Source organism: Camelina sativa, chromosome 4 (genome assembly GCF_000633955.1).
Source record: "Camelina sativa cultivar DH55 chromosome 4, Cs, whole genome shotgun sequence".
Lineage (NCBI taxonomy): Eukaryota > Viridiplantae > Streptophyta > Magnoliopsida > Brassicales > Brassicaceae > Camelina > Camelina sativa.
The window spans coordinates 3,455,252-3,466,693 of NC_025688.1; the positions used below are offsets into that span (position 1 = coordinate 3,455,252).

At 37.6% G+C, this 11,442-nt stretch overlaps 2 protein-coding genes and 1 pseudogene across 2 annotated transcripts; all 3 read right to left on the reverse strand.

Annotated features, from left to right (window-relative positions):
- Positions 3,294 to 3,812, reverse strand: LOC104783499. The gene has a single exon (XM_010508647.1). It carries the CDS (start codon positions 3,810 to 3,812, stop codon positions 3,294 to 3,296), a length of 519 nt encoding a protein of 172 aa, XP_010506949.1.
- On the reverse strand, positions 7,638 to 8,710 carry LOC104779697 (cytosolic sulfotransferase 12-like). Its single transcript, XM_010504096.1, has one exon. The coding sequence runs from the start codon at positions 8,669 to 8,671 to the stop codon at positions 7,694 to 7,696; it is 978 nt and encodes a 325-aa protein (XP_010502398.1). The 5' UTR covers positions 8,672 to 8,710; the 3' UTR covers positions 7,638 to 7,693.
- On the reverse strand, positions 9,024 to 11,063 carry LOC104783500 (annotated as a pseudogene).

Sequence of the window (11,442 nt, forward strand, 5' to 3'; positions counted from 1 at the left end):
TTTTTTTTTTTTTTTTTTTTTTTTTTTTTTTTTTTTTTAACCCTTGAACTACATTTATATTAACAATTAACAAAAGCATTGTTTACATTAGACATGATACATAGGGATACAGAATGATAGATAGTTAAATGAGATCTTCTATTCCTTTGGTCTTTGGTCAGTTTATATGCTAATTTGTTTGAAAGACGTGACGTCCAGCGGAAGATTATGTTTTCAAATCTTGTTGTCCAACCTTGTATTTTTTGTAGCCAGTTGTAGAGAACAAAACGTAGGGATCGTTTGTTGATTGCATTGATCAGCGATTGACAGTCACCCTCAAATATTATGCTTGTGTGTCCGCTACGCCATGCTTGTTGCATTGCGTAAATTAGAATTTGACATTCAGCTTCAATAGCGGACATAACAAAGAGACCAGTGGCTTGACCTGCTTCTTTAAAATGGCCTTGATCATCACGAATTAACCAATCTGATGTAGCTTGGGTGTCACCATTGATAAAACTACCATCGTAGTTACATTTAACCCAGCGCAGGAGGTGGTTTTATCCAGTTAGCTCTGTCTCCTCTGCTATTACATGTATTGTTTGAGTCTCGGCATATGTGCTCTGTAATTGGAGGAAGAATATCTAACCATTCATCAGACTCTTGTTTCGCTTCTCTTAGGACTCTTTGCCAACTGTGGTTGATCTTCTGGAATGTGAGTTTGTTGCGACTTGTCCAGATTTTCCATAGAATCCAAAATGGAAGTATGAAAAGTCTATCATATATCCTCCTCTGTTTATGAAACTCTAAAATTGTTTTAATCTTGGTATCAATGGATTCATTCAAGTTGAGAATACCTCTAATTGGAAGATGTGAACCACGCCAAATCTGCATCGAATGAGGACAGGTAAAGAACAGATGTTCAGGCGTTTCAACTTCAAAGACACAACGTTTGCAGAAAGAGTTTGTAGAGATATGTCTTCACTCTAACTCAGCTCTTGTAGCTAACGCTCTTGATGATAATCGCTACAAGAAATGTTTGAACTTTGGCGGGAGTTTTGTTTTCCAGATTTATGTTTTTGTTTGTAGGTTTCCGTATGGAGGTCTGATATGGAATTCTTGATTAGGAAGATGAGTAGCAAACCAGTAGTCAGACTTAACAGAATAAATTCCATTCTCAGTGTAGTGCAATCCTAGATAGTCTTGATGCTGTCAATGGCTTACTTTGATTCTCAGAATGTGATTGATATCATCTCGATGAACTCTTTCCCGTATTAGCCTTTCATTCCAATTGCTTCTATCTGGGAGCAGAAGACTATCGACAGTGAGAGTATCATATTGATGCTCTATTGCTTGCCGAGGTGACCGTGGTGGATGGACTGGGAGCCAAGGAACAGTCCATGTTTTAATGCAGTGACGTCGCCAACTGTAAATCGCATGCCTTTTTTTAAGAGGTCACGACCATGAAGAATTGATTGCCAACCAAATAAAGGTTGAGTTCCTCTTGAAGCTTCGAGAATATTTGAGTCTGAGAAGTATTTGCCTTTGAGAATACGTGATAGAAGACTGGTTGGGTGTTGTATTATTCTCCATGCTTGTTTGGCAAGTAGAGCATCATTAAAGCGCTCTATATCTCTAAAACTGAGGCCACCTTCTTTTTTCATATACTTCAGTCGATCCCAAGCTATCCAATGAACTCCATTACCAGTTTGTTGAGTGTTTCACCAGAAGTTTGCTATAATCTTTTCTATCTCTTCGCATATCCCTTTTGGAATCTTGAAACAGTTCATTGTATAAACAGGCATTGCAAGGGCTATTGCTTTCAATAAAATCTTTTTACCGCCTTGAGATAAGAACTTATTACTCCATCCTTTTGCTTTGTTTTTGAATTTCTCCATAATATATTGAAACATCTCTTTCTTTTTCCTACCAAACTGCTCAGAGAGCCCCAAGTATTTACCGCATCCACCGTCATTGTGAATCTGTAGAACCCGTCGAATCTGCGTTTTGGTTGTGGCAGGAACTCGCTTTCCAAAGGTTAGGGCAGACTTTTTTGTGTTGATTTGCTGATCAGAAGCTCTTTCATATTGTGTGAGGATATCCTTTATAGTTGTGCATGATCTTATATTTGCTTGACTGGAAAAACAAGGAATCATTTGTAAAGAGTAAATGGCTCACTGAAGGACTAGCATTACTTATCTTGATTCCTTTGATTGTGCCTTGTGCTTCTGCTCACTTCACCATGTGACTTAAGACTTCAGCATATAGGATAAATAAGTAAGGTGAGAGTGGATCACCTTGCCTTATACCACGTTCCGGCTGGATAAAACCTTGGGGATTACCGTTGATGTTGACTGAGAATGTTGGTGTCCTAACTTAGGTCATTATCCATTGCACCCATTTGGGATCGAAGCCAAATTTAAACATCGTTTCCTGCAGAAAGTCCCACTCCAAACAGTCATATGCCTTCGTAATATCAGTTTTTATCGCCATATAAGAGTTTGCACAGCGTCTTTTAACTTTAAGCGTATGGATGAGTTCATGTGCTATAAGGACATTGTCTGTAATGTTTCTTTCTGGGATGAAAGAGGCTTGTTCTTCAGAGATGATGCGATGCAGATGTTGTTGTAGTCTTCCAACCAACACTATGGAGATTATCTTATAGCTAACGTTGCACAATGCAATTGGACGAAATTCACTCATATGCCTCACATCAGTAGTCTTTGGAATTAGACAGATGTTTGTGTGGTTTAGAGCTTTGTCGGAAACACCTTGATCAAAGAAGCTACAAACTTCCTGAATTACTGCTTCTTTTGTTGTTTCCCAATAGTTTTGGTAAAAAGCTCCTGTGAAACCATCTGGACCCGGGGCTTTAGTTGCTCCAATGGCAAACACGGCAACTTTGATTTCTTCTTCAGTTACAGGCTTCACTAGGTCTTCATTCATCTCTGTTGTGACTCGCTGTTGGAAGTCCCGGAAAACATGGTAGTGATTGTTTTGGACATACAATTCATTTTTGAATAAATTGGTGAAATAAGTTTCTGCAACCTTTCCCATCTGACTGTCACCATGATGCTCATGGCTCTCATCATCCAGTATGGAGTATAGTTTATTCCAAGATGTATGACTTTTTGCAGTGGCAAAAAAGTATCTTGTGTTACGATCACCACTTGATAACCAGGTCTTACGACTCTTTATTCTCCAAAACTCTTCTTCGCTATGATAAGCACAACTAAGCTTGCTTCTGAGATCTCGGATGTGTTGTGTAGTAGAACCATTAGAATGAACTTGATCAATTAACTTCTTTAAAATGCCTATTTCTTCTTGAGCATTTGTTCTGTTTGCTTTTTTCCAAATGGATATGGATCTTCTACATTCACGCAAACGGGAGCTGAGACACATCGCTTGACCTGATCTTCGGATTGTCCAACCTTTAGATACAGCATCGCTAAACCTTCTCTGTTTACCATACGTGAATCAAAGTAGAAATGTCCTTTGCGAGGGGAGAAATCATTAGTAATGGTGGTGATGACCGGTCTATGGTCTGATTCAATGAGCTCCAAAAACTCAGCTTGAGAGGCTGGAAATTTTGCTATCCATTTGGAATTCACCATTGTCCAGTCTAAGCAACAAGCAACATCATGACTGTATCTTTTTCCCATCCAGGAGAATGGATCCCTAGTATGTTTTAAATCTTGAAAATCACAGACTTGTATCATTCTTCTAAAGTCAGTGAACGAGCTCTCAGGACGTGAGGGTCCTCCTCTTTTCTCTGAGTTGTTCTTGATTTCGCTGAAGTCGCCAATAGACATCCATGGACCATTCCTACTCATTGCAATCCATTCTAATCTTTCCCAAACCAAGTGTCTTAAAGATTGATTTGGATTACCGTAGACACAAGACAAGTAAAAACCAAATCCATTAATTTAAACATGAGTATCTACAAGGTTTGGGGACTGATACAGAACGGAAACAGAGATATTGCTATTCTAGAATAAAGCTACTCCACCACCTAAACCAGTATGAGGCACTATTACAACACGATCGTATCCTAGTTCAGCACCTACATCTCTAACAGTGTCATCTCCTTGTTTTCTTTCAAAGAGGCAAATGATGCCTGGAGAGAAAGTCTTCTTAATCTCCTTTAGACGTCGAATTGCGAGGTCATTGCCTAGTCCTCTACAGTTCCAAGCGGCTGTCCTCATGGAGAAGGTGGTGGTATAGGGCCCATCGCGCCTCTGTCAAGATCATGGGGAATGCAGATCTCCCCGGAGTAGCTACCTTCACCGACTTCATAGACCATAGCTTTGGAGCCCTCAATCCTTGCAGAAGGATCATTGATGTCATCCCTCTTACGTTTGCCTCTAGCATTCATATCAGTATCAGTCTCACCACGCATTGTGTTATGATTGATAGGATTGTCAATAGGATTGTTGATAGGATTGTCTCCAAGTGGTTCCTCTGGTGTGCGAACATCCGGGATAAGTATCACTTGGGCAGCGACAGAGATTGGATCGTCCTTTGCCAGTTCACGAATGACAACACCATGGTTAGCAATGTTCTCGGGATGGCCAGGATCTTCATCTTCATCAGGATCATCAACGTGTTCTTCACCTCCATTTTGCAGGATGCAAGCACCGGTATCATGAGTAAGCATACCACAAACCTCGCAAAAGCCTCTGAGACGTTCAAAGCGGAAGCGCAGCAGTGTATTGACACCTTGTTGGAACTGAATTTGCCTCTGGAAGCGGAGTGGGAGTTGGATGTCCCAGTGGATTTGGACACGAACGAATTCAACTCTTGCAGCAGCCTCTGCATCATAATCAACATCCAGCAGAGTACCAATAGCACGTCCAATGTAGGAGATTACTTCAAGGTTAAGAAGTTGAAAGGGTATTCCTCGGATTTGCACCCAGAACGAGATAAAGTCAATGAGAGGCGGATTGTCATTTGGATGCCAGCGTTGGAGGATCAACATACGATCATTAAACGACCAAGGACCACGCCGAAGAACCAACTCCATTTCACCTTTAGTGGGAAAGATGAATTGGAAGTGATTACCACCAACGATACGGCCATGGACGATGCCGGCCTGACCCAAAATTATTGGCATGGATGCAATGATTGAACACACATTTTGAAGACGAGGCATGACTGGACGACCGATGAGAATGAATCGGTTTTCCGCCGCTGCATTGGCCACCACAACTTCCGGTATTGCCAGAGGGGCATCATCAGCGCCTAGGTTGATATCTTGAACTGCTCTTCGTAAATTGTCAGCCATTCTTTGGAGTGTTGAGCAAAAGTGGTAGAAGAAGAGAAGCGCAGAAGTAAACAAAGCAGAGAGATGGAAACAACACCAGTCAGAGGATCAGTATTTATAGAATAAATTCTTCATGGAAACCGTCAAAAGTGCATCACGAAGAAGAAACCACTTTGTGGAGATAACCGTCGCACGATTGCAGAGAGGGGATATCCCCACAGCGTCGACGAAACTGCCAGTAACCGTCTCCGGAGAGACGAGATTCAACCACCAAGAGAGATGCCAAATCGCCTTCCACATTCCGTTTTTTTTTTCATCTTTTTCAATTTTTTTTTAAAATATATTTTGTAATATTTATTAGAAAATTATTTTAACACTAAATAAAAATAAATGTAAGTAATTAAAACCAATAATTTAAATATAAAACTAAAATAATTTTTGTTATCTCAAAATGTCCTATACTAATTTTCCAGATGTACTACTTTTAGTTGTTTTTGTTTTAATATTTTTTTGGACTTTGTTGTTATATATTAGTAATGAATTTATTTTCAAGATAAGAAAATCTCAATAAAATTTATAGCATTTTTAAGAATATAATTTTTAGTGAAAATTTTTCATTATAGAAATGATACTAGAGTTTTTGTGTCATTATCCTAGCATGTCTCAACTAAACTTATGCAGTTGTAGTACTTAAAGTGTCAATCCAGTTGGGAAACTTTACTAACAATTGAGATGCAATCAAGAAATCACAAGTCAACCCAATTCAAGAGTGGTTTTATGTCTAACAATCCTAGAGTGATCAGAATGCAAAACGGAAATGAGTCACAGAACTAGAAACGAAAATGTATGACAAGAAGTGAACAAGAATAAGTGAAACCGAAAAAGATTCTAAGCATGAACTAGATAACAAGAACCGAAACAGTCTCAGTAATGTAATATCAATCAAAAGATAGAAGTCCTAAGGATGAGAGTAATTGAAGTCGGTGGAGTATCCTAGTCTACAGAGTGTTTAACATGCCACAAGCAAACTATCCCTAAACAATGAACATCACGACTTAGCTAATCCAATCTCTTGATAGAAGCTACTCAGACTCAACCACTTCCAAACCTAGCTCTGGCTAGAGAAACATGATCAAGCAGGCATGACAAACAACTTCATTCACGTCAACAAACATCCTAGAAAACTAATCTCTTAGGCTAGGAATGTAAGTCTCTGGCACTAGTTAGTCAGACATTTCATCAAACACATTTTGGGTGCGGAAATGTCTAAGACCTAGTACCAATTGATCAGAGAGAAACTAGTAATTCAAACTCTAGTCCAGAAGGGAATCATACGAATCTAAGCTTAAACACCCTACATACTAAAATCCTCCACCTAATCTATCACATCCTCAAGAACTGTCACACTACTCGGATCTAGAAATCATCATCAACGATACAAACTCAGAAAACATTGATTCAAGCATGAACGGATAGACAAAAATGAGATGAACAACTTTGTATAAGAAATCCAATGCAAAAACTCAATAAAATCAAAACTATCTGGATTACAAAGTCTCAAGCGTTTTTCGTGGCTAGGTAAAACCTTAAGAAAAAGAACAAAACGAGATAAAAGATGTCTCGGCAAAGACTTAACAAAATGTATATATAGTCCAATATGGAAAGTCCTAAAACATAAAACGACAAGGTAAATAGTCGGTTTGGGAATCTCTCGAAGCGTGTGAGACCAAGCGTCTTCCTTCCTGACATATGTGATCGAGTCAGTGCGCGTCGAGTGGAATGCAATCTCATCATGGCTCGGTTGGTGGCTCGACTGGGGCTCGAACGGTTGTGTTTCCGACATCTCCTGGATACCTAAAATACTTCAAAATGCACAATGTATGCAAAGATGATGCAAGAACTACCTAAACATGCATAGTGTATGATAAATGCTAGAAAATGATGCAAAACAACTAGTTATACTAGCTAAATGCATGACAAATACATGTTAAGCAAGCAGAGGTAAAATATAGATATATCAATAAAATATATTATATTCAGTTAATAAGCTTATTTTTTTGTATAAAAATATGGTCTAGAATTTTAGTTTTGTTTTTTTGGTAGCTTTGGGCATTTGTCCAAAGGGAAGGCATGGCTCTCTCTACAACTAGCTAGTTGGAATAAAATAGAACTTTATACAAGATTGATAAAATTGACTCCAACCTGTAGCTGACGAGTATACTAATTACTACTAACAGTGCATGTGCCGTGTCCTAATCCGAATCTAACAGTGATGGGGTGCGACAAAAAAAAACAAATTTAATTTATATATAAAGAAAACACAAACATGAATACATGATTTATTTTATTCATAAAAGAAAAACAACAAACACAAACAAAACATTATAATAAGCACAACAAAAACATAACTTAAGCACAACAAAAACATTATAATAAGTTTAAAAGATCGATTCAAGAAGAAAAGATCAGACCAGAACCATGAAACTTCTCTTCGATGGTTCGATCAATTTCCGCTGCCAAGGACTCACTCAAAGTATCTCTCCATCCTCCAATCTCTCCTTTTCTAAAGAAAGTTTTAGTCTCCATTCCATTTGGTAGTTTCCCATGTCTATTAACTTCCAAATTACTTAAACTCTCAAAACTACACAACTTCACAATCTCTCTCACTTCTTCTTCTTCAATAAAACCACATCCCAAGAACTCAGCGATTCGCTTCATCTCAGTTCCGGTCTGCTTCTTGAGGTCCTCGTAAGTAACAAACAAGACCTTGTTCGGATTCTCGCGGCTTGCGTACCAGTACTCCAATATATGATCCCAAAAGGGTCCACCTATAAACTTCCCTTCACAAAACGCTTCAACCGCTTTTTCGATCGGATAAGCTGCGGTTTCTTCAGGAGCTAGCTTCTTTCCAAAATGCCATAAGGACACAAACATGTCCTTAGGGTTCCTACAACAATACACAATCTTACAAGACGAGCTCTTAACAGATTCCGGTAGTGAAAGATGCGAAATGTGCGTGTTCATGAGTCTTGGAGAAGGCAACCCGGAGAAATCGGAATCTGGGGATTCATAGTAAACTCCTTCCAAGAATGGCACGAGAAGGTGCGGATTGGTAACCAGAAGAGGATGGTTACCAGAAGAAGAAACTGGAAACTTGTGTCGGTTAAGGAGAGCAAAGACAAGAGCTTTTAACCAAGTGGTACCTGATTTAGGATTAGTGACGAGGATAATGTCGGAATCTTTGGCTTCAAAGCGTTTTTGACAGATCAAGATTCCTTGCAACAGAGCTTGTGTGTTCCAACGTCCTTGGTATTGATACATTTCACTCACTAACCAACCTTTTTCCTTTGGAAGAGAAGAGATAAGATCTCTTGTTTCTTGAGTCAGATCTTCATCTCCCAAGTAAGCAGGAACTGATGATGATGACATTGTTTAGAGTTATTTCTTAAACTCTATTGCATCTATGAGGATAATGCTTATGTGCTTTTATACATGTATGAGAAGTTTGCTCTACAAGTAAATCGGACAATACTTCCAATTTCTGTTTTGGTCCAAATATATTATTTTGGGTGGAGTGGTCAACACATCATTTACTTGAAGAGCACGTAGAATAGTATAAAAATGAAAGAAGGAGAATCACGACTCTTAATGTCTTAATATAACTAGTCAAAAAGAGAAACCAACATGACATGACTTGCGAGTTGCATGAGCGATTTCAGAATTTCGATTTTTTTTTTTTTTTTTGATCAACAATTTCAATTCAATCTTTAAAACTAACCTTCTGTATTAAATACAAACATTTCATTATTGATTAAATTATTTTTGCTGAATAAATTTGTATAGTTTTAAACCGCTTTGTGTTAAAAAAAGGTGAAGATGTATGAGTTTTTTTTTTGACGCTTTGAATAATTCGGCCTTACAAATTTACATATGTAATTTATCTTATCTTCAACAGTCTTTGTCTTTTGATATTTTCCAAGGAAGTGAGTCCAGCAGCTATTTATTTTACGAAATTATTGTTTAGGTTTTGCATTCAATATCATAATTTGAGTGATTTACTGATTATGTCGTAGATTGGAAAAATCATTTCACTCCATACATGGCAAAAATCCATAATGAGATCGTGAAATATAAACCAAGCGGATTCGGTTTGAGATTTCAATAATTTGATTATTAAACCTTTAAATCTTGGTTTCGGTTATATCGAGTGGCGGATAGAGTACAAGGGAGTCTATTGGCTAAACATATTGTGGATTCTAAAAGTGTATTGTAAACACTTCGGTAAATTATATGTTCTTGGTCTTAGAGCATATAAAGGAGTGAGACTATTTATAGGCTTACTAACGTTTATTTTCCATATATTAAAGAAAATGTAAATACCACTTTACAAGAATAGCATAATCCGAACTAAAATGGTAGGTAAAAGACAAACACACACACACACACGATTCATTTTATTCATACAAAAAACAACAACTAGAAAACATTGACACCAAACAACAACAAGAAGGAAAACATTGACACCGAACAACAAAAACTTACAGCATTCAAGAAAACAATTGAACAAGAACAAGTTTAAAAGATTGATTCAAGAAGAAAATTTCAGACCAGAACCATGAAACTTCTCTTCAATGGTTCGATCAATTTCCGCTGCCAAGGACTCACTCAAAGTATCTCTCCATCCTCCAATCTCTCCTTTTCTAAAGAAAGTTTTCGACTCTGTTCCATTTGGTAGTTTCCCTTGTCTATTAACTTCTAAATTACTTAAACTCTCAAAACTACACAAGTTCACAATCTCCTCTACTTTTCCTTGCACTTTTTCTTCGTCAGAAACCACATCCCAAGAACTCAGCGAGTCGCCTAATCACAACTCCGGGCTGCTTCTTGAGCTCCTCATAAGTTACAAAAAATACCTTATTTGGATTCTCGCGGCTTGCATACCAATACTCTAATATATGATCCCAAAAGGGTCCACTCATAGACTTCCCATTGCAAAACGCTTCTACTGCTTTTTCAATCGGATACTCTGTGTCTGTGGTTTCCTCACGAGTTAGCGTTTTCCCAAAATGCCAAAAGGACACAAACATGTCCTTAGGGTTCCTACAACACTATACAATCTTACAAGACGAGCTCTTAACGGATTCGGGCAGCGAACGATGCGATATGTGCGTATTCATCAGTCTTGGAAAAGGCAACCCGGTGAAATCGAATTCTGGGGATACGTAGTAAACTCCTTCCAAGAAGGGCAGGAGAAGGTGCGGATTGGTAAACAGAAGAGGATGATTACCAGAAGAAGGAACTGGAAACTTGTGTCGGTTAACGAGAGAAAAGACAAGAGCTTTTAACCAAGTGGTACCTGATTTAGGACTGGTGATGAGGATAATGTCGGAATCTTTGGCTTCAAAGCGTTTTTGACAAGTCAAGAGTCCTTGTAACAGAGCTTGTGTGTGCCAATATCCTTGGAATTGATACAGTTCACTCCCTAACCAACCTTTCTCTCTTGGAAGAGAAGAGATCAGATCTCTTGTTTCTTGTGTCAGCAGCTTATCTCCCAAGAATGCATGAACTGATGATGACATTGTTAAGAGATCAATCAAATCTTGAAAATTGTTGCAAGTATGAGGATAAAGCTTTTGTTGTTTTATAATGCTTTCAATTAAGAGTTTTTTTTTTTGGATGCTTTGAATCATTCGGCTTCACAAGTTTACATATGTATGCTTATTTCATAGACAAGTCTTTAGGGCTTTTGCACGTGTTTTTTTTCCACGTGTTTTAATCATGGGTGGATCTTATGCCACACAAATTTCCATCATTGATTGAGATAAATATTTTATCTTCAAAAGACTTCGTTCAAAGACCCTGTTTAAAAAATTCCCGGCTTTGAAAAATCGGTAAGTCCATTCTCTCCATCTTGATTAAGTACTAATTTCCACCTATCATTTATTATCCAATTATACATGTCTAATCTAATTATAATCTTTCTAATCTGATTATTTTCCACATAATTTTATATATTTATATTTGGCTTTCCACATAATTTTGTATTGATTATTTTTGGAGCCAAATATAAATCCAATATGTATTTTTCTATATATTTAGACATTTAAATTAAGATTTTATGATGTTTTACAATAAATAATATACAAATTTTTAATGAAAATCATAAATTTTTTTTTAAAGTTATTTTTTTATCATAACTT